Genomic DNA, 18,670 nt, shown 5'->3' with positions numbered 1-18,670 from the left:
TACCAGCTTCATCTCTGATAGCCGTGATTTTATATGTACCATAATGTGAACAGTCGAGTGTAAACTTTCTTAATTTGTAGATATATTTATCTCATTGAAGGGGAGAGGGAATGGGTGTGGAATATAGAGGATATAAATGAAGAGTCCGTTTAACTCAATGTCCTTACCCTGCAATCCAAGAGAAAGAAAAAGAGGTAATCTATGTGTTATGTAACTACAAACTGTAATAGGCTTTAGCACTGGATTGCTGGTTGTATTTTACCCCAGTATACAGTGACTCTATCCTCACTTGTTCACATTTTGAACACTCAATGAACAAACCCCTATGGGTAAAAATAAAGCGAAAGCTAGAATCTTAATTTAGTTTTTCTACACCCCACCCCACCCACTCCTCACAAGGTATTTGTTTTATACCCCTCACAGCCCGTTATTAAACATACACACACCTATTGTCCTCTGCCTGCACTGGCGGGGGAGGGGGATGTGTGTGGGATCGACCTATATAAGAAGAATTGGCTTACGGATGTTCCTTTACTATCCCTAATACCCCACACTCGCTGTCAACTCTTGGTGTTGGAGCGCAATAGCTAATTTTTACTTTGCCCATGAATTCTCCAAAACGCCGTTCACATCTAGGAGGGGCAGCGGGATGCAGTCGTGGAACTGTCAGCTTCGCCTCCTATTCTCTGATTTTCAGTAATTAACTTCCAATGATGACCCGTAACGATTTAAAGTCTCTTCTGTCATCTTCCTAGGCGCGGTAATCGTAGGGTCAAGGTAGAGAAATCCGGGCTCAAACCCAGCTAATGGCTTGCAAGTTTCGGGTAGGGAGGATGATTCTAATTGAAGATTAAACCCAACTCTGTTTGGAAATGTCCAGGCATTAAGACATGCAGCTCCCGTCACCTCGCCTGCTCCAGGATTCGCCTCACCGAAAGGCCGGCTCCAGCAGTTCCGGTATCCTGGCTAACACCGCGCTCGGAAGTCTCGCCTATTTCCCCCACCGCCCCAGGCTGCGCAGCAGGGAGACATTGCGCCTGCGCGCTGGGCGTACCGTTCCGGAAAACTTCCCAGCTAACTTCCGTCTCCCTGAGAAGCATGAAGACCAGCGAGGACGACAGAGGGACGGCCAGCCGAGGGCTGCGAAAGCTAGGACTCTGCGTCCTAAGCGGCCTTCCCGCAGCAGGGAAATCGACCTTCGCGCGGGCCCTTGGCCACCGGCTGCGACAGGAGCGGGGCTGGGCCGTCGGTGTCGTCGCATATGATGACGTCATGCCGGACTCCTTCCTGGACGAAGCGAGCGCACGGCCATTGGTCAGTACGAAGGGGGCGGGGCCTGGGCTGTTGCCGCAAAGTAAACAGTACCCAGCTTTTCGTTTACTGGGGTGTGTGTAGATTTCTATTGGGTGCCTACTAATGCCTGGTACGCTAGATGACACCGTGACAGAGAAGACAGATGTTCGGGGGAAGATGGAGCTGGTTTAACATAGCTCTTGCCACGTGTGAGAGAACGAGTTGGCTGTGGAAACATCAGAAAATAGACGCAAAACATACGTTTTAGAATGATGCATTGTAGTGGTTTATATGTATATTTCGTGCAAATATGTATTGTATTTTCTGTGCAGTGGGGTCTTAAGACAGAATTAGGTTCTCAAGTCAGCATGCAAGGTGGAAGGTGGAAATCCCCCAGAGTTAAATGTACTCCTGGAAATACCTTGGGACAGAATCTCTCAAATATTCCAACACAGTCAATTTTCTGTCCAGCCACGGGCAGACCCAGATTTTGTAGGGCTTGAAGTTTATATAATTTGGGGAACCCTCTTTAAGGAAAAGAATACAAAATTATAGCACAAAATGGCTAGAGTCCCTGCTGGGACTTTGGAAAGACATTAGAATGAAGCTTAATCTTGGTTCACCCTGGGGTAACACCACCTCTGCCAGCATCGGAAAAGATGCTGATTTCTTGATTGACCACTAGATGAAGTAAGCTTGTATGTTGGAAAGAAATAATTCTCCTTAAGCCTTCAAATCACAGCACAGTGAAATGCACCCCTTTGGAGACACATGTGGGGAAGAGACACGTGGGGGAAGAATAAATTCATGTCTTCCACTTCATGCTCACTTTAGAGCAAATGCCCTTTGATTGAAATATTCTGAAATTCTTTCATTGTTATTTTGGTTGTTTTGTGTCTAAGTGTAGATAAATTCACATAAATCAAATGCAAATGTGATGTGATTCCACTCTATTAATATATATGCATAAATGTATATTTAGTGTACTGACAAATTCTGGCCCTCTCCAGCAAAGTTTATCTACTTCCTCATTCTTGGTTAATTATGAGTCAAATACAGTATCAGGCCCCTGGAAGTGGAGTATTTACTTGGTTGATAATATATTTTCACCACTCAGGAAAAGACAAAAACCCATTTGCAGAAATTGTTGTATTTGCTGGGCTTTTCCTTCATTTTTATTGTTATATTTGTGTCCACTCTTCCCCTGTAGACAAAGGCCATGGGATTCATCTAGTAACCATGAGTAGGACTTTTCATCTTTTAGGAAGTGATACTTGTTTTCCTTTTAATGGGTTTTACAGAGGTAATTGTGTGTGATGTAATCCCAGCCATGTGGTACAATGTAGATGGGCAGTATCCATCCTCACGTCTTCCCTCCTGACTTCAGCACATAGCGAGGCCAGTGCTCACCACAGTCCAGAGCAGCACAAGGTTGCTCGTGTTCTCTAGTTGCTTATATTCTTTCTCTCAGTCTGCTTGTTTTACCTTTGCCTATCCTGCTCCATTCCTATTGTTAGCCTGAGGTCTTTTTGTCTTGGCCCAGGAACCTACTAATTACTCCTCTTGCTATTTAATTGGATTAGAAAATTTATATGGATTGTTTTTAATTTTAAGAGCTAGATATTCAGTTGCAAATGGTTTTACCTGATGCAGCTAGAATAATTTGTCTAATATATATATTTTTCTCATTTCAAGGACAAACCAGCTTTGCTACAACTTAGCCTATTTTATTTTGTCAGGAAATTGACTTTGGCTCCTCTTTTCCCTTGGATGGTAACAGTGTTTCATTCTTTCATGTATTCACTCATTAGTCATCTCATACACATTTCTTGAGTACCTGTTAGGTGCCAGACTCTCTGCTGGAAGCTGGGTACACAGTGGACTAGAGATCTAGACAGGAGGTAAAGATGTACAAATGCCTAAAGAGTGTAAGCCCTGCTAGCATGGGGACCTACTATATACAGAATGATGTGCCAGGATAGGTAAGGGAGGGGCTAAGCTGCCTTCTGCATGGCTGAGTCTGAGAAGACTTCACAGAGGACTAGCATCTGAGGAGTTTTCCAGGCAAAGGGAAGGGCTTATACTAAGGCTAGAGACATAGAAAACAAGGTGTGTTTAAAGAACTCCAAATGGTTCTGTAGAGCTGAAATATTCATATGAGGCCAAGATGATCATCCAACTGGGCAACACCTAATATAAATTACAATTCTCTGATCTTTTTTAGACATCCCAGTGGAAATTGCTTCGACAGGAACTGTTGAAGTACCTGGAAGGCTTTTTGATGGCTGTCATTAGCCAATGTCAGATGTCTGTCCCTCCCAACAGGAGTGGAGCCATGTGGGAAGATTTTATTACATGCTTAAAGGATCAAGATCTGATATCTACTTCTGCACTTGAGTCCCAGTCTTGCTACCTCTTAACGAAGATTGCAGTTTCCAGACCTTTGGTTTTGATTTTGGATGACAACTTTTATTATCAAAGCATGAGATATGAAGTATACCAACTGGCTCGGAAATGTAATTAAAACATTTTTCTCAGCATATCAAAATAACTAATGTCTCCGTGAAGACTTAATTGGATTAGGAAATTTATATGAACTATTTTAATTTTAAGAGCTGGATATTCAGTCACAAATGGTTTTATCTGCTAGCAACTAAAAGAATTTGTCTAAAATATATTTGTTTCACATTTTTTGAAAAATAGTGCACCAGTAATATTGTGGTTTTAAACTGTTTTCAGATTCACTGGGCTTTTGCCAGCTCTTTTTCGATTGTCCTCTTGAGACCTGTTTACAGAGGAATGGCCAGAGATCAAGAGCACTGCCTGCCGAGATTATTCATCTCATGGGAAGAAAGATAGAAAAACCCAACCCCGAGAAAAATGCTTGGGAACACAACAGCCTCTCAATTCAGAGTCCAGAAGGTTCTTCTGAAGTCAGGTATTCTACTCAAAGATGCCATTCACTGGGTACCTCCCCTGTGCCGGGCTCCGTGCTACAGGCTTTGCCCTTATCAGCTTGGGTCACTCTCACATGAGCCTCAGAGAGAGATTGTTATTTTGCCCTTTTTGTAGAAGAAGAAACAGAAGTGAGAGAATTCACTTTGCTCAGGGTCACTAAGCAGAGATGTGAACCCAAGTTTTTTGCAGACATGTACTCTTAACTGTTAGGATTATACTGTCTCCTAGAGGTCAGAGTAGAGAATTCAGAAGAGGATGCATCTTTAATAGTCTTGCTAAAATAGTTTAGTCCAAATCTGTTTCCCAGTAGCTTTCTCATAGAAAGAAATTTGTGAAAGCGTGGAACAGGTCCCGGATTCTACTTTTGCTTTAACGCTCACTATCGCTAACAGCGTGGGGCTTATGGACTGTGGCGTCTACTGCTTTTCATCACGATATGTGTCTTGAGAGTTCTAGAGCAGCACATTTCTAATAGGAATTTCGGTGATGAGGGAAACATTCTGTATCTGCACTGTCCAATATAATAGCCACTACCACTATGTGGCTGTTAAGCACTAGAAATGTTGCCAGTGCTAAGGACTTTACTTTTTAACTGTATTCACTTTTAGTTATTTTACATAGCCTCATGTGGCTATTTTCCCAGGATACGTTCTCCCATCCGTTTTATAAAATATACTTAATAACATGCTAAAGAAAAACCAAAACTGGATATAGGTAATCATATTTATAGAGTGTATGAAATAAGTTCCTGGTGATATTTCTAATTTTAACTTATAAAAATATCCTGAAACTTGGAGCAGGTACATAACCAATTGATTGCTACTTTTCCTGCAATATTAAGATTTTTTCCTTTGGAAAATGAATAGATGGCTGAGGCTGTGAGGTATTCCATGAATTAACCCATGGGAGTGGCATAAGATTATCACCAATGCCTTGAGGCCAGTGAGAGCCAGGCCTGGCAAGCAAGAAATAGGGAGAGTGAGCTTCTCCAGTGCCATTACCAACCCTCATCATAAGCTGCATGTTTGTCTTGGGTCCTAAGAACCTGATCACCTGCTCTTACAGATCCAAAATAGTCAAAGTGTAACTTTGAAGGGGTTGTTTGAAGTCTGGTGACCCTGTATTGGAAGCTGAAAGATGATTTGACTAATGTTCCTTTCCCAAGCTGCTATGAAAATAATAAATATAATGAAATGATAGTGATGATGAAAATGGCAGCAACAGCTATTAAGCAATTACATTTGTAAGGAATGTACTAAACACTTGATATGTATAATCTCATTCAGTCCTCACAAAAACCCTTTGAGGGCACATGGGGTAATGGGTCTAGGCTGGTAAAGTAACATAGCCAGGTAATAAGTAGCAGTGTCAAGATTTGGGCCCAATACAATCTCACTCCAGAACCTGGGCTCTTTTCAATGGCAGGAAGATCACACTGAGGTTGATATTTAATTGAGCTCACTGGCTACACTTTTTCAATGAAACCTTCTGCACTGTTGGCTAAAATCCAAACTCTTTATGTGCTCTAATTCCAGTGAACTCTCCAGACTCCTATCCTACCACTCCCCCCGAACTCTGCTACTTTTCAGCCAGACAGGCTGTCTCTGTTCCATGAACACAAGAAGCTTGCTCTTGCCGCAGGCCTTTGCATTTGCTGTCCTCTGCCCTGCCCACAATTTAGGCTTGGGCAGCTTCCCTGACCACCCTATCTAAAGTTGAACCACCCAGTCACTCTCTATCATTACCACTTTGTTCATTTTTAAAAATTCAAACAAACCAAGTTTTATTCATTTAACAAGAGTCACTGCAACATTCCAGACTAGCAGTGAGCAACCAATTTGTTGAAATTGGTTAGCCTGGCTCTCAGCCCCTAACCAACGTGGAGTTTTTTTTTTTTTTTTATTCATGTTCAGTGTTGAGATGTTAGGTGAAAATATTGACATGCTTATTAAATTGACTTCGGGTATAGAAAAATACAATTTCTGATATGGCACATTTTTCCCCATGTACCACCCTATTATTAACACTTTGCATTAGCGTAATATATTTGTTAACATTGATGAAAGAACATTTTTAGAGTTGTACTACTAACTGTAGTCCAAGGCTTACAGTAGGATTCATTGTGTTTTGTGTTTTTTTTTAATGTTTATGCTAGTAACCTTTATACAACCTAAATTTCCCCCTTTTAGCCCCACTTAAACATTCACGTATATAATTCAATGCTGTTAATTACATTCACATTGTTGTGCTATTGTTTCCACCATCCATAACCAAAAGGTTTCCATCAAGCCATATAGAAACTCTGTGCAATTTTAACATTAAATCCCCATTCCCTACCCCTGCCCCATCCCCTGGTGATAACCTGTATTCTAGATTTTGACTCTCTGAATTTGCTTATTCTAATTATTTCATATCACTGAGGTCATATAGTATTCTTTTCTGTTTGGCTTTCTTCACTCAGCATGTCTTCAAGGTTCATCCATGTGTCAGAACTTAATTTGTTTTTATGGCTGAATAATATTCCATTGTGTATATATGCCACATTTTGTTTATCCATCTATCGATTGATGGGTACCAGGGTTGCTTCCATCTTTTGGCAGTTGTGAATAATGCTGCTATGAATATTGGTGTGCAAATATCTGTTCAAGCCCCTGCTTTCAATTTTTTTGGGTTTAAATATAGAAATGGGATTGCTGGGTAATATGGTAGTTCTATATTTAATTTTCTGAGGAACTGCCAAATTGTCTTCCATAACAGCTGTGCCATTTTACATTTCTACCAGCAATGAATGAGTGTTCCTGTTTCTCTATATCCTCTCCAACACTTTAAATTTTCCATTTTTTAAATAGTAGCCATTGTAGTGGGTGTGAAATGTTATCTCCTTTGTGTTTTTTACTTGTATTTCCCTAACGGCTAATCATGGTGAGCACCTTTCCATGCAGTTTTTGGCCATTTGTTTATCTCCTTTGAAAAAATATCAATTATATCTTTTGTCTGTTTTAAAATTGGGTTGTTTGTCTTTTAATTGTTGAGTTAAAAGATTTCTTTATATATGCTGGATATTAAACCCTTCTCAGATATGTGGTTTCCAAATACTTTCTCCCATTTGTGTAGGTTATTATTTTACTTTCATGATGAAGTCCATTGAGGCTCAAAAATTTTTAATTTTTCTGAGGTCCCATTTATCTGTTTTTTCTTTTGTTGCTTATGCTTTGAGTATAAAAGTCTAAGAAACTATTACTAAACACAAGGTCCTGAAGATGCTCCCCTACCTTTTTTTCCTAGGAATTTTATGGTTTTGGCTCTTTCATTTAAGTCTTTGATCTGTTTTGTTTTTTTAAAAGATTTATTTATTTATTTATTTCTCTCCCCTTCCCGCCCCCCTCCCACCCCAGTTGTCTGCTCTCTGTGTCCATTTGCTGCGTGTTCTTTGTCCGCTTCTGTTGTTGTCAGCGGCATGGGAATCTGTGTTTCTTTTTGTTGTGTCATCTTGGTGTGTCAGCTCTCCATGTGTGCGGTGCCACTCCTGGGCAGGCTGAATTTTCTTTCGCAGTGGGCGGCTCTCCTTACAGGCGCAGCTCCCCTGCACAGGAACACCCCTGCATGGCAGGGCACTCCTTGCGCACATCAGCACTGCACATGGGTCAGCTCCACACGGGTCAAGGAGGCCGGGGCTTTGAACCGCGGACCTCCCATGTGGTAGACGGACGCCCTAACAACTGGGCCAAGTCCGTTTCCCTGACCTGTTTTGATTGATTTTTATGTATGGTGTAAAGTAGGTATACATCTTCATTCTTTCGCATATGGAATCCCGTTTTCTCAGCACCATTTGTTGAAGATACTACTCTTCCACAATTGAGTAGACTTGGTACCCTTGTCAAAAATCAGTTGGTCATAAATGTGAGGGTTGATTTCTGAGCTCTCAGTTAGATTCCTTTGTTCTATATGTCTGTTCTTGTGCCAGTACTATGTTATTTTGATTACTGTGGCTTTGAAAAAGTTTTAAAATCTGGAAATGAGAATCCTCTAGCATCATACTGATTTTGGGATGCTTATCTTGTACCGTAGCACTTTGCTAAATTCATTTATTACCTTTTGTGGCTTTTTTGTGGATTTTTCAGAATTTTCTGTATATAGGATCATGTCATCTGCAAATAGGGAATTTTCACCCCTTGTAATTTGGAATTAGGAATGCCTTTCCAATTTGGATGCCTTTTATTTCTTATCTTGCCTAATTGCTCTGGCTAGAATTTCCAGTACTGTGTTGAATAGCAGTGGTGACAATGGGCATCCTTGCCTTGTTCCTGATCTTAGGAGAGCGTTTAGTCTTTCACCCTTTAGTATGGTGTTTGCAGTGAGTTTTTCATATATGCCTTTTATCACATTGAAGTTTCTTTCTATTCTGATTTTTCTAAGTCTTTTTGTCAAGAAGGAATACTGGACTTTGCCAAATGCCTTTTTTGTGTTGATTGAGATGATCATGTGTTGTGGTTTTTTCCCTTTGTTTTGTTAATGTAATATATTACATTAATTGATTTTCTTATATTTAACTAACCTTGTGTACCTGAAATAAATCCCCACTTGATCATGGTGTATAGTTCTTTTAAGTGCTGTTGGACTCAGTTTGCTAATATTTTATTAGGAATTTTTGCATCATGTTTATAACAGATATTGGTCTATAATTTTCCTTTCTTGTGTTATCTTTATCTGTCTTTGGTATGAGGGTAATGTTGACCTTATAAATGAATTATGGAGTGTTCCCTCCTCCTCAGTTTTTCAGAAGAGATTGAGCAAGATTGGTATTAATTCTTGAAATTCTTGGTAAAATTCCCATGAGCCATCTTGTCTGGTTCTTTTTCTTGAATGCCAGGAGCTAATCAAAACCAAAACAAAATCCCCTTTCACAATCTTTGCAAATTGGCTCTGCTTTGGCTGGTGGTCTCCTTCAGAGCTTAGCTCTCCCATCGAGATAGGAAGTTCAGGGTCCTCTCTGTCTTACCTGAGCCTGTAGGGAGGTGCAGAGTCTTCTTTTCCTGGGCTTGTGCCTGCAGTGCCTTAGGATTTCACCCTTTACAGTTTACAGGAGTTCAAGTGAATGCCTCCTCTACTCCCTGTAAAATAAACTTTCACCCCCTCCTGGGTGCTCTCTTTTGTGACTTAATGCAGGTAGTCCTTTGCCCCAGGCCACTTCATCTTTAGTGTTTGTCACATTGCCCCAGCTGTATGAAGCACTGACATTTTACAGCCTTCCCATAATTCAATACTTGATAACCTAACAGTTCAACATGTATGTGTTCGGTCATTTTTGGCAAACATTTAGAAATTGGAGTTTTCCCACAGTGTCATAAAATCATCTCTACCATCCATACCAACCTTTTTGCAGAACATAGACTCAGAACATGCTACATCAAAATAAAAATCATACTAAACCCAAACTATATATTTAATAAATATGTCACATCTGTACCAACATGTCCCCACAAGAATGTTTTTTGAATTTTCAGTTCAAACTCATGGACTCCCTGAAATCTGGTTAAGAATCGCTGCTCTAGACAGTTTCAAAGTTGATTTAGACAGTTTCTGCAAGTGCAATAGTTATTTTGATGTAGGGCTGAACCTTGGGAGTGTAGAGCTTTCTACTCCACCATCTTCTCACCGTCCTCTCCTGATATATCCTCACTTTATTTTCTTCACTTACTTATTAGTATCTGAAATTTTCACTAAAATAATAATTTTTCACTTAATTTATTAATGATAATAAATGTCTCTTTCCAGCACATTATCAAGCTTGGAGAAGATAGGGATCTTGCTACACCCCCAGCTTGGTACATAGTTTCACATATATAATTACCCAATGTTTTTTTGTTTTTTTTAGATTTTATTTATTTCTCTTCCCTTCCCCCCCCCCCCCACCAGTTGTCTGTCCTCTGTGTCTATTTGCTGAGTCTTCGTTGTTCGCTTCTGTTGTTGTCAGTGGCACAGGAATCTGTTTCTTTTTGTTACGTCATCTTGTTGTGTCAGCTCTCTGTGTGTGCGGCATCATTCCTGGGCAGGCTGCACTTTCTTTCACGCTGGGCAGCTCTCCTTAGGGGGCGCACTCCTTGCACGTGGGGCTCCCCTATGCAGGGGACATCCCTGCATGGCAGCGCGCTCAGTGCGCCCATCAGCACTGCGCATGGGCCAGCGCCACACGGGTCAAGGAAGCCCAGAGTTTGAACCGTGGACCTCCCATGTGGTAGACGGATGCCCTATCCACTGGGCCAAGTCTGTTTCCCTACCCAATGTTTTACATATAAGGTGATGCTCTATAAATATTTGTTAAATGAATGTGTAACGTCCACCTCATCCTTCCATGAACCCTTGCCCAGTGAGGAACTTTGCTAATCCATATCCAGTGAATAGGCAGAAGCCAGAATGTAAAGACTAAACATCCTTCTTTAGGGAATAAAATAGAAGTCTAGTAGCCTACAGTTGAGCACTTAGTGGGGCACGAGAGAGAATAACTTTCAAAGTTTTTTGATAGGCCTGAGGAAAGTAATACTTTTTAAATGAGGGGATTTTTTTTGGCTATAATTTGTTTTGAGCTTCTACATTTGGATTTTACTACTGGAAGGTAATTTCCAAACTATTTGGTTTAGGCTTTTTTTTTATCCTATTGTATTTAGTATCTTGGATTACAAATTTTATTCCTGTAGAATTCAGTTTAGTATTCATAAATGTAAGTTCCTTTATAGAAGTGTTTGGTATAATTTATTTTATCCATTTTCTCTTATAGGCTAGAAGTGACTGATTTATTATTTACTGCTTTGGAAAATCCAGTAATATATGTTGAGGAAAATATGCAACAAAAGGTAAATCGTACCAATTTATTTTTGAGAAGGAATGACTTTTCATGAGATCTTTTTGAACTAGGTATTAACAGTAAATGTGAAAGATGCCTTGTCATTGGTTTGATGTTTTGCCAACATTCAGTCTGACTCCTGGGTGCAATGGTGTGTTGTGGCAACTCATGCTGGCTAGCCAGAGCTGAATGCTAGATTTTCACAAATGTTGGAGTCAGTTGGCATCACTTTGGTAGCTTAAAATGGGTCATAATGGGAGTATTTATACCAAAGAAATTGGTAAACATCACAAAGAGGTTTTGCTGTTTCTGTTTTTCTGGAGAATATGTTAGTAAACATTTACTAGCTCACCATTGCTAGTTTACACCTGAACTTGTTTCATTAGGACTTGCTCCTAGGAGAGAATAACTGGAAAAGAAAAGCCATTTTAACTTTTCTTTTAGTCCCTTCAAATAAGCATCATCTCCATTAGCTGTTCCTTTACAACTATCTCAACAATGTTTGTATTGCATAGGAAACAGACAGAATTATTTGTTCAACCAACATTCTCCATCAAGCTGATCAAACACTCCGAAGAATTGTCTCTCAAACAATGAAGGAAGCAAAAGGTATGTTGGGTAGTCACGTGTAGGTTAGTTGACATGATACTGATTCTCTATGCTAATCTTACTCTCTGGATACTTGGGTAGTTTGTTCACTTCAGTAATAAAGTTTAAATCATAATGTTCTCATTTTCAATATATAATTCATTACATATAATTAAAACTTTACCTCTAAAAATGGATATTCATTCATTCATCCATCCATCTAATACATTTTTGCATGGCTACTCTGTACCCTTGCAGCAAGAATATTTTAATGGGGAGACAGATGAAAAAATATGTATGAATACATGCCAGTGCTGAAAAGAAAAATAAGGGTAAGGCAATATAGAATGTTGGGAGGATGTATTTTTAAAGGTGTAATCATGAAGGCATTTCAGAGATGATATTTACACAGAGGAAGTGAATGAAGGGAAGAACATTCCAGACAGTGGACACATCAAGCACGAAAGCCCAGAGGTAAAGTTGTTTGGTATGTTCTGTAACAGGAAAGAGGCCACCGAGCCTGGGGTGAAATAAGGAAGGGGCAGAGATAGTCAGGGACCAGTAATGCAAGTATCAGCACTAAGTTTGAACACTGTGTTTAGAATCTTAATTTATGTCATAAGAGTTGAAATATATGGTAATTATGGCTTTATAATTCCTTTAGGTTTTAAATAGTTTGAACTATTTGGTATATTAAATTTTTATTTAAAAATAATAGCTCACATGTATTTGTTCCTTTTATATGCCAACTATTTTTCTGCCTTTTTTACCCCAAATACTTTATAAATATTGTTTCTAATATTTACAGCCCTAAAGTCAGGTGTAATTTGTGTTTTGCTTTGTAGGTGGGGAAATGCAGGATTAGAGAGGATCAGGTCATTGGCCCAGGGCTGGACAGCTACTAAAAATTCTTGGCAACCTGGGTTCAGAGTTAAATCCAGTTCCAGTCTGCCTTATTAGACACCCCTGCATCAACAGCGTTTACTTAACCCCTTTACAAAACCTTAGGATAATGGAAGAAACTATATACTAACCATATTTTTTCAAACTTTTTTTAAAAATAAATTTTATATTGTAACCCACTCTAACACAGCACACACACACACACACACACACACACACACCGGAGCGGAAGAAAATGTTCATACATTTAATTGTGTGCCATTTGACTGATTTAGAAAACCACTGGTTCTAACTCAGAGGTCACAATCCAAACCCTGAAAAACACTAGATAGAGGAATGGAACAGAAATGGCAGCATTATTAGAATAAAAACAAAATAGTTCCAAGGGTTTTCAGTCAAACTGTTTGCCTTTCTTCATTTCTGCCTATAAAATGAATGGTTTTATGCCCCAAATCACTGTCTCACTTCTCACACATTAAAAAAAAAAAATCAATCTAGATGTTTTTTGTAGGGTACTAGCTTCTAGATCAGTGCTTAAATAGAAAATTCAGTTCCTGAATCACATAAACCTCTTGCTGCTAAACCCATGAGAGTAGCTATAGAACATTTCCATCATCGTAAAAAGGTCTATTGGACACTGTTCTAGGTATTATTACAATTTCAAAACCAAGTGATAATTTTACATTTCTGCTTTTTTGCCTATTAGTTCAATAAGATAACTGTCTTCTTGTCAACAAAAATCCCTTTCAGATTGGTCTTTTCTGCTCTGACATTTCATAGCAAGTTATTTAAATTCTTTGAATTGTTTGAGCTGCTTTTATCAGGTTAATGTGAACTTTGTCCAAATTATATCAACTCAGCTGGGATTCTTTATAGAAGCTGATTTGTCTGTCTGAAGTAATCAAATTTGTGATAGATTTCCTGATGTCATTAGCCCTGATTAATTTACACAAATAATTTGAGAATATATTTTTATTTTAGAAGAACATGTGCTTCCTTATAACTTGAAGCGTCTTGCAGAAGAACTGAACAAGCTCAAAGCAGGGTTTCTTGAAGATCTAAGACAAGGCAACAATAAAAAATATCTGTGCTTCCAAGAAACCATTGAGATATCGGATGTCATTTCATTTTTTCATTTTGAGAAAGATAACATTGTACAGAGGTATTTTCCAAAGCAGCATTAAAATTTCTAAATTTCGAGTTAGTGTCTGATTTTGGTAAGCTTTTGCGCACTAATTAAAACAGTTTTTATTACTTGGTGTTTTCTAGGCCAATATTGAAATCAGTTCAACTTAAGTTCCATTTGTTGTAAGAGAAGTTATTTTAGTCATTCATCAGATGTGACACGGATAAATAAGCATCAGAGGCAGCCTTCCCCATTCCTTGCCAGACCCCTCACAGTAGGGCTAAGGGGACAAGAGCCAGGTGAAATAGATAGGGAGGAAACAAGGAAGAAGACAGATGTGTATGTATGGAACTGTTTTTTGTTTTTAACTCATGAGTAAGGCAGCCTAGAAATTCAAACCAGTGTAGCCATAAAACTTTATTAACTGAACATTTGGCATTCCAGAGAGTTACTAAGAAACTAATTTGATCCTAATTTTCAAAAAAGAAAAATCAAGGTCATTAGGAAAGTGTTATTTTTTTATTCATATATTACAAAAGCAGAGCTTCACAACATGAACTACATACTAGACAGTTATTTCAGCATTAAAATGCTTTCTGAAATCCCTAAACAATATAATGTATTTTGCAGCCATAACTCAAAATTTTATGTTTTGCATACAAAATATGTGCTTTATATCAAAGTACATATTAACAAAAACAAGTTCTAGAAAGCAGATAACCTCTAGGAGTATTTAATGAAAGTCCTTTGCAGGGAATTTATTTTTAATAATACATCATTTGATAAATATTTCTTTAGAACTTAAAATTAGGTTTATCTCTGAACATAGTTTAGTAATATTCCCTTTGTAAAAAAATTCTGTAAATGAATAGCTAAACACACATTTCTAAAATGAAATAGCACTGGAAAATATCCAGTGGAATTCTTTCAAAATAAAAGTCTAGCCTTTACTTGAATTTCAGAAAGCTGTAGCTAAATACTACATTAGTAAAATCTGAAATAAAATTATTCCCTGTTAAAATCTTCACAGTTTCTTAAAAAAATATTAGTGGAGATAAATCATTTACCAATTTTAAAAATCTAAACTTATGCTCACTAAACAAAAATAAATTTAGTTTCAGAACATTGCTTGTTAATGGCAAAGTACTATAAATAGTTCATGTTAAACTTTTCTCAACAAATTTTATAAAATATTTTATTAAAAATAAAATGGAACATATTCAGTACTTAAAGGAAGATATATCTTTCCAAATACAGAAAATAATTCGAATTTAAATAAGATCATAAATCTTTTTAAAAAATATAATATGAAAAGAGTTTCTAAGGTAGATTTGCTTCAAAATATTTAGTGCATTTAGAATTGTAGCTTTCAAGCATTGACCGCTTTGGAATACCAATTGTGCTCTTTAATTCATAGGAAAATTAAAAAGATACTTTCTAGTTTTTAATTAAGAAAAATTTTTTCAGAAAGATATGCTTATGTTAAAATTAAACATGTTTAAATTAAAATGCACCTTCAAAACATCCATCTTCACTTGTCAGGAAAAAATTGTGTCACTTTTTGACCCAGAAAATAGTTAGTAAACTGGTTTTAATAGTTTTTCCTTATTTAATGAAAATGTTCATTAAACTGTACTGTTCTATTGTGCCGTACTGACTTTTAGTTGAAGAAAATAAGTGAAGAAAAAAATAATCTCAAACGCTTCCAACTGTAAACAACCTATTTCTTTTGGGCAATAAATACTGGAGCCAAGTTATACATTTGGAGATGGCTGCTTTAAAATTGAGCTATGCAGTCAGCAATTTAAGCAGCAGAGTGAAACAGAATTGTACAATTTTAGATGTACAAGACTAAACCCTCAGATTTGACAAGGAATTATAGTTGTTTGGAAAAACTGTCCTAGATGCTTAGGTTCTTCAAATTATGCAGCTGAAGTTAGTTTAGATTAGACACTAAACCACAAGAACTCATTTTAATGGCTTTCTAACATTTGAAAAGGAGGGCAGAGGATCCAGTAAATTAGCATCTGGGGTTTTTGTGGGCATAAACCATCAATATTTTCAGTTACTACAAGGGTAGCAGTCCTTTTAAGAACACTTAATAGGCTATTCATTTTAAGAAGCCAATTAGTAGCACTTTTAAGACTTGAACCACATTAAAAACATTTTTGCAAAGTACACGGAAACCAAGTTAGTAACAATATATTTTATTGTTTGACCAAGCCATTTTTCAGAGTAAACTATTACACAATATAAAAACAATAGCCTCCTGTTCAAAATGAATTACTCTAGATTTATTTAAAAAGTCTTATTTTTGTAAACAAATTAAATATCAAGTTTAATTTAAATGCATTTTGCATCCATTTTCAAACTTTATCCTTTCCTCCTAAGCTGACAATTCACAGTTGCCATATAGTTGTTTTTTTAACTATACATGGAGATTAATGAAATTGCAAATGAGCATTATAATTTGAATTCACAGAAAATATTCAAAATGACCAATTCTGAAGAGGAAACCAAAATCCATTTTGAATTCATGCTCTTGTTTTTGTAAATTTAAGTTCACCATCTCATTTTCCACGTGTTTCAGTACTCACCTTTTCTTGGAAATTATGGATAGAAAGTAGAAGGCAGGAAAAGAAAATTTCAAAGATTTTTTTGAAGGACTGCATTTCCTGTGACTAAGAAGTTGGGTGACATTCCACTGTAACTCTTTGGTCATCAAAGGAATAGGAAGAATAACAGATTCTCAGATGGTTATCAATCTCCACTGAAGCTAATACCATCAGAATAAAGGATTCAAGTGAATGGTTCAAGTTAAAAGAAAAAAAGGCGTCTTCAATAGATAATCCTCTGGCATTGCTAATGTTCACATTATTCACTGTGGTTTTGTTTGTTTTTTTTAAATGAACTGGAAATATAATCAAAAGAAACCAACTGAAAGCTGACATATGTTGAAACCAGAAATGGAAGAAACATTATTAAACATTAAACTCCAATTTCTCCTGTTACAAAGGAAAAACACAATAAATTTTCAACTTAAAGTCTTGGGTTTCATTTCTTTTCAAACTCTCACTTCATATTTTTATAACTTTCATTAAAATTAATTGCTTTACATTTTCCTTTGTAGAAAACAGATTTACTACACTGAAGTAGCTTCACTTTTACCAGCTCAAATGAAACTACTGCTTCAACTTAAATCATTTGAGTTAAACAGTATTTCAATTAAGAGGAAATTTAAAACCAGTTCCCCTATTAAACACTGAAATAAGTGGTAACAGATTTTATGAGGAAATAATCTAGTCTATCATTCTGACATGTGGCAGAAATAACATCTACCAGCAATGAGTATAATGATATAGTAAGAGTAAAGGTAAGCCTTGAAGTTTTTATGGACCATAAAAGTGAGAAATTTAAATGAACACCTATAAGATCATTCTTGAATTCCAATTCTCAAATGTCTAGATGAAAGAAAAAACAGATATCAATCTTCCTAACTGTTCTAACACATAAATAACCCTGACCAAATCTTTATGAAAAAAAGGGCAACATTTTGTTTGTACTGCCAAATTTACATTCTAGAAATATAATGTAAAAACTTTAAATTAGAAAATGCCATAATAGGGATGACCAAAACAAACAAAAAACCCACAAAACCCAAAAAGGTAAAAACAAATAAGCACAATGTGATTATTTTTCAATCAGTGTTGGTTATGTTGCCCTCTTGCAAAATGACAGGCAAAATCATACTTGTTTTTACATTTGCATCCACATATATTACACTGGAAAGGATTTTCATACCCATGACATCCCATATGGATAGTGTAAAGAATATTGTCTGCAAAATACATGTCACAGTGCTGGCAGTGGTGCAGAAGCTGAGGATCCTGGACCGGCAGGGTAGGGACTGGAGTGCTTGGCTGGCTATTTCCTAAGCTAGGGGTACTTGTGTGGGCACTTGGTTCACTACTTGGACCTGCCACTGGACTATAGTTCCTTTGACTATGTGATGGTCGAGGTTCAGGGCTTGTGGGAGAGGAGCTCTGAGGAATATTTGCTGACACGGCAGAAACTACTGCTTGGGCTGAGGACTGCTGAAGCATAAAAGGCTTTTCATCAGGGCAGGGAACTACATCAGGAGATGTAGGGTTTTGGTTTTCAGGTGGCAAACTGGACAACTGTCCTGCTAACGTTGAGAGCTGATTTAAAGGGTTGTCAACCATGAGTTCTTGTGGGTCCCTTGGTAGGCCACCAGTTGGTGTGGTTTTCCCCATACTTTCAAAGGAGTCCGTCTGAATATTTGGGATTTCATGGGTAAAATCATTAAGGTAGTCTGGTTTCTGAACCACCATGGAAGGTGGACTCAAGTTGATTAGTGCTCGTCTACTATATCCCAGATTGCTTGTTTTCTTCTGTAAAACCCCCCACATTTTCTTGCTGCTTAAGGAAGACCTGGTACCCTTAATTGGTACCATTTTATGCTTGCGTCTTCGATGATGGGACAGGTTACTTCGATCACTGCAGCGGAAGGAACATAATTCACATTTATATGGTTTTTCTCCAGTATGAGAACGCATATGGGCTTCCAGATGACGCTCATAAGCAGATGCAAATGGGCATAAATGACATCTATGAGGTTTCTCGCCTGTTTAAAAATAAAAATGGGGGAGAAATTGCAAGAGAATTTCAACTATGGCAAGTTTCATGTTTGTCTGTTCACTGGATTTAGACATTGATCAAAAAATAAAATGTTTTTCAGAAGTTCTGGAAAAAATTTATTTTACATTTATAAAAGAAATAGTACAATTTTCATCTACACAAAAAATAATAAAAATTTGTAAAGAACACTGCAAACCTCTCGTCAGCAGCAATCTGAGATATACAGATACATTCATCCTATCAGTCAGTAGAATATATTTTGTGGCTTCAGCTGGCATTTGGGAAAAAGAAATGGCACAAGT

General features: G+C 37.5%; 2 protein-coding genes across 10 annotated transcripts in view; one reads left to right on the top strand and one right to left on the bottom strand.

Moving 5' to 3' along the window:
• Positions 1 to 624: 624 nt before the first annotated feature.
• PSTK (phosphoseryl-tRNA kinase) lies at positions 625 to 16,753 on the top strand. Of its 2 annotated transcripts, none has more exons than XM_004474596.5 (6): positions 625 to 1,314; positions 3,518 to 3,809; positions 4,033 to 4,231; positions 11,027 to 11,102; positions 11,608 to 11,701; positions 13,565 to 16,753. In XM_004474596.5, exons 1-6 carry the CDS (start codon positions 1,099 to 1,101, stop codon positions 13,765 to 13,767), a joined length of 1,080 nt encoding a protein of 359 aa, XP_004474653.2. In that variant the 5' UTR covers positions 625 to 1,098; the 3' UTR covers positions 13,768 to 16,753. The 2 variants fall into 2 exon arrangements, with proteins under 2 accessions (XP_004474653.2, XP_071071741.1); XM_071215640.1 differs by lacking the exon at positions 13,565 to 16,753 and adding an exon at positions 12,093 to 12,290 and having other exon boundaries at positions 1,011 to 1,314.
• Positions 14,210 to 18,670, bottom strand: part of IKZF5 (IKAROS family zinc finger 5) — a 24,816-nt gene continuing 20,355 nt past the window's right edge. For all 8 annotated transcript variants that reach the window (XM_058298183.1, XM_004474597.4, XM_058298181.1 and 5 more), the window contains one exon: positions 14,210 to 18,354. In XM_058298183.1, the coding sequence (XP_058154166.1) occupies positions 17,411 to 18,354 (944 nt within the window). In that variant the 3' untranslated portion in view covers positions 14,210 to 17,410. The remainder of the gene's footprint in view (positions 18,355 to 18,670) is intronic.

The sequence above is a fragment of the Dasypus novemcinctus genome, chromosome 6, assembly GCF_030445035.2.
Source record: "Dasypus novemcinctus isolate mDasNov1 chromosome 6, mDasNov1.1.hap2, whole genome shotgun sequence".
NCBI classification, from domain to species: Eukaryota; Metazoa; Chordata; class Mammalia; order Cingulata; family Dasypodidae; genus Dasypus; species Dasypus novemcinctus.
This window is presented reverse-complemented; position numbering and strand designations above follow the sequence as displayed.

What these genes read in the sequence shown, in the direction of transcription:
- PSTK (XM_004474596.5), top strand. Translation starts at nt 1,099, where the DNA reads ATGAAGACCAGCGAGGACGACAGAGGGACGGCCAGCCGAGGGCTGCGA. An exon ending in ATACCAACTGGCTCGGAAAT is followed by an intron (nt 3,810 to 4,032) that starts GTAATTAAAACA and finishes AACTGTTTTCAG; the next exon opens with ATTCACTGGGCTTTTGCCAG. An exon ending in AGGAAAATATGCAACAAAAG is followed by an intron (nt 11,103 to 11,607) that starts GTAAATCGTACC and finishes TGTATTGCATAG; the next exon opens with GAAACAGACAGAATTATTTG.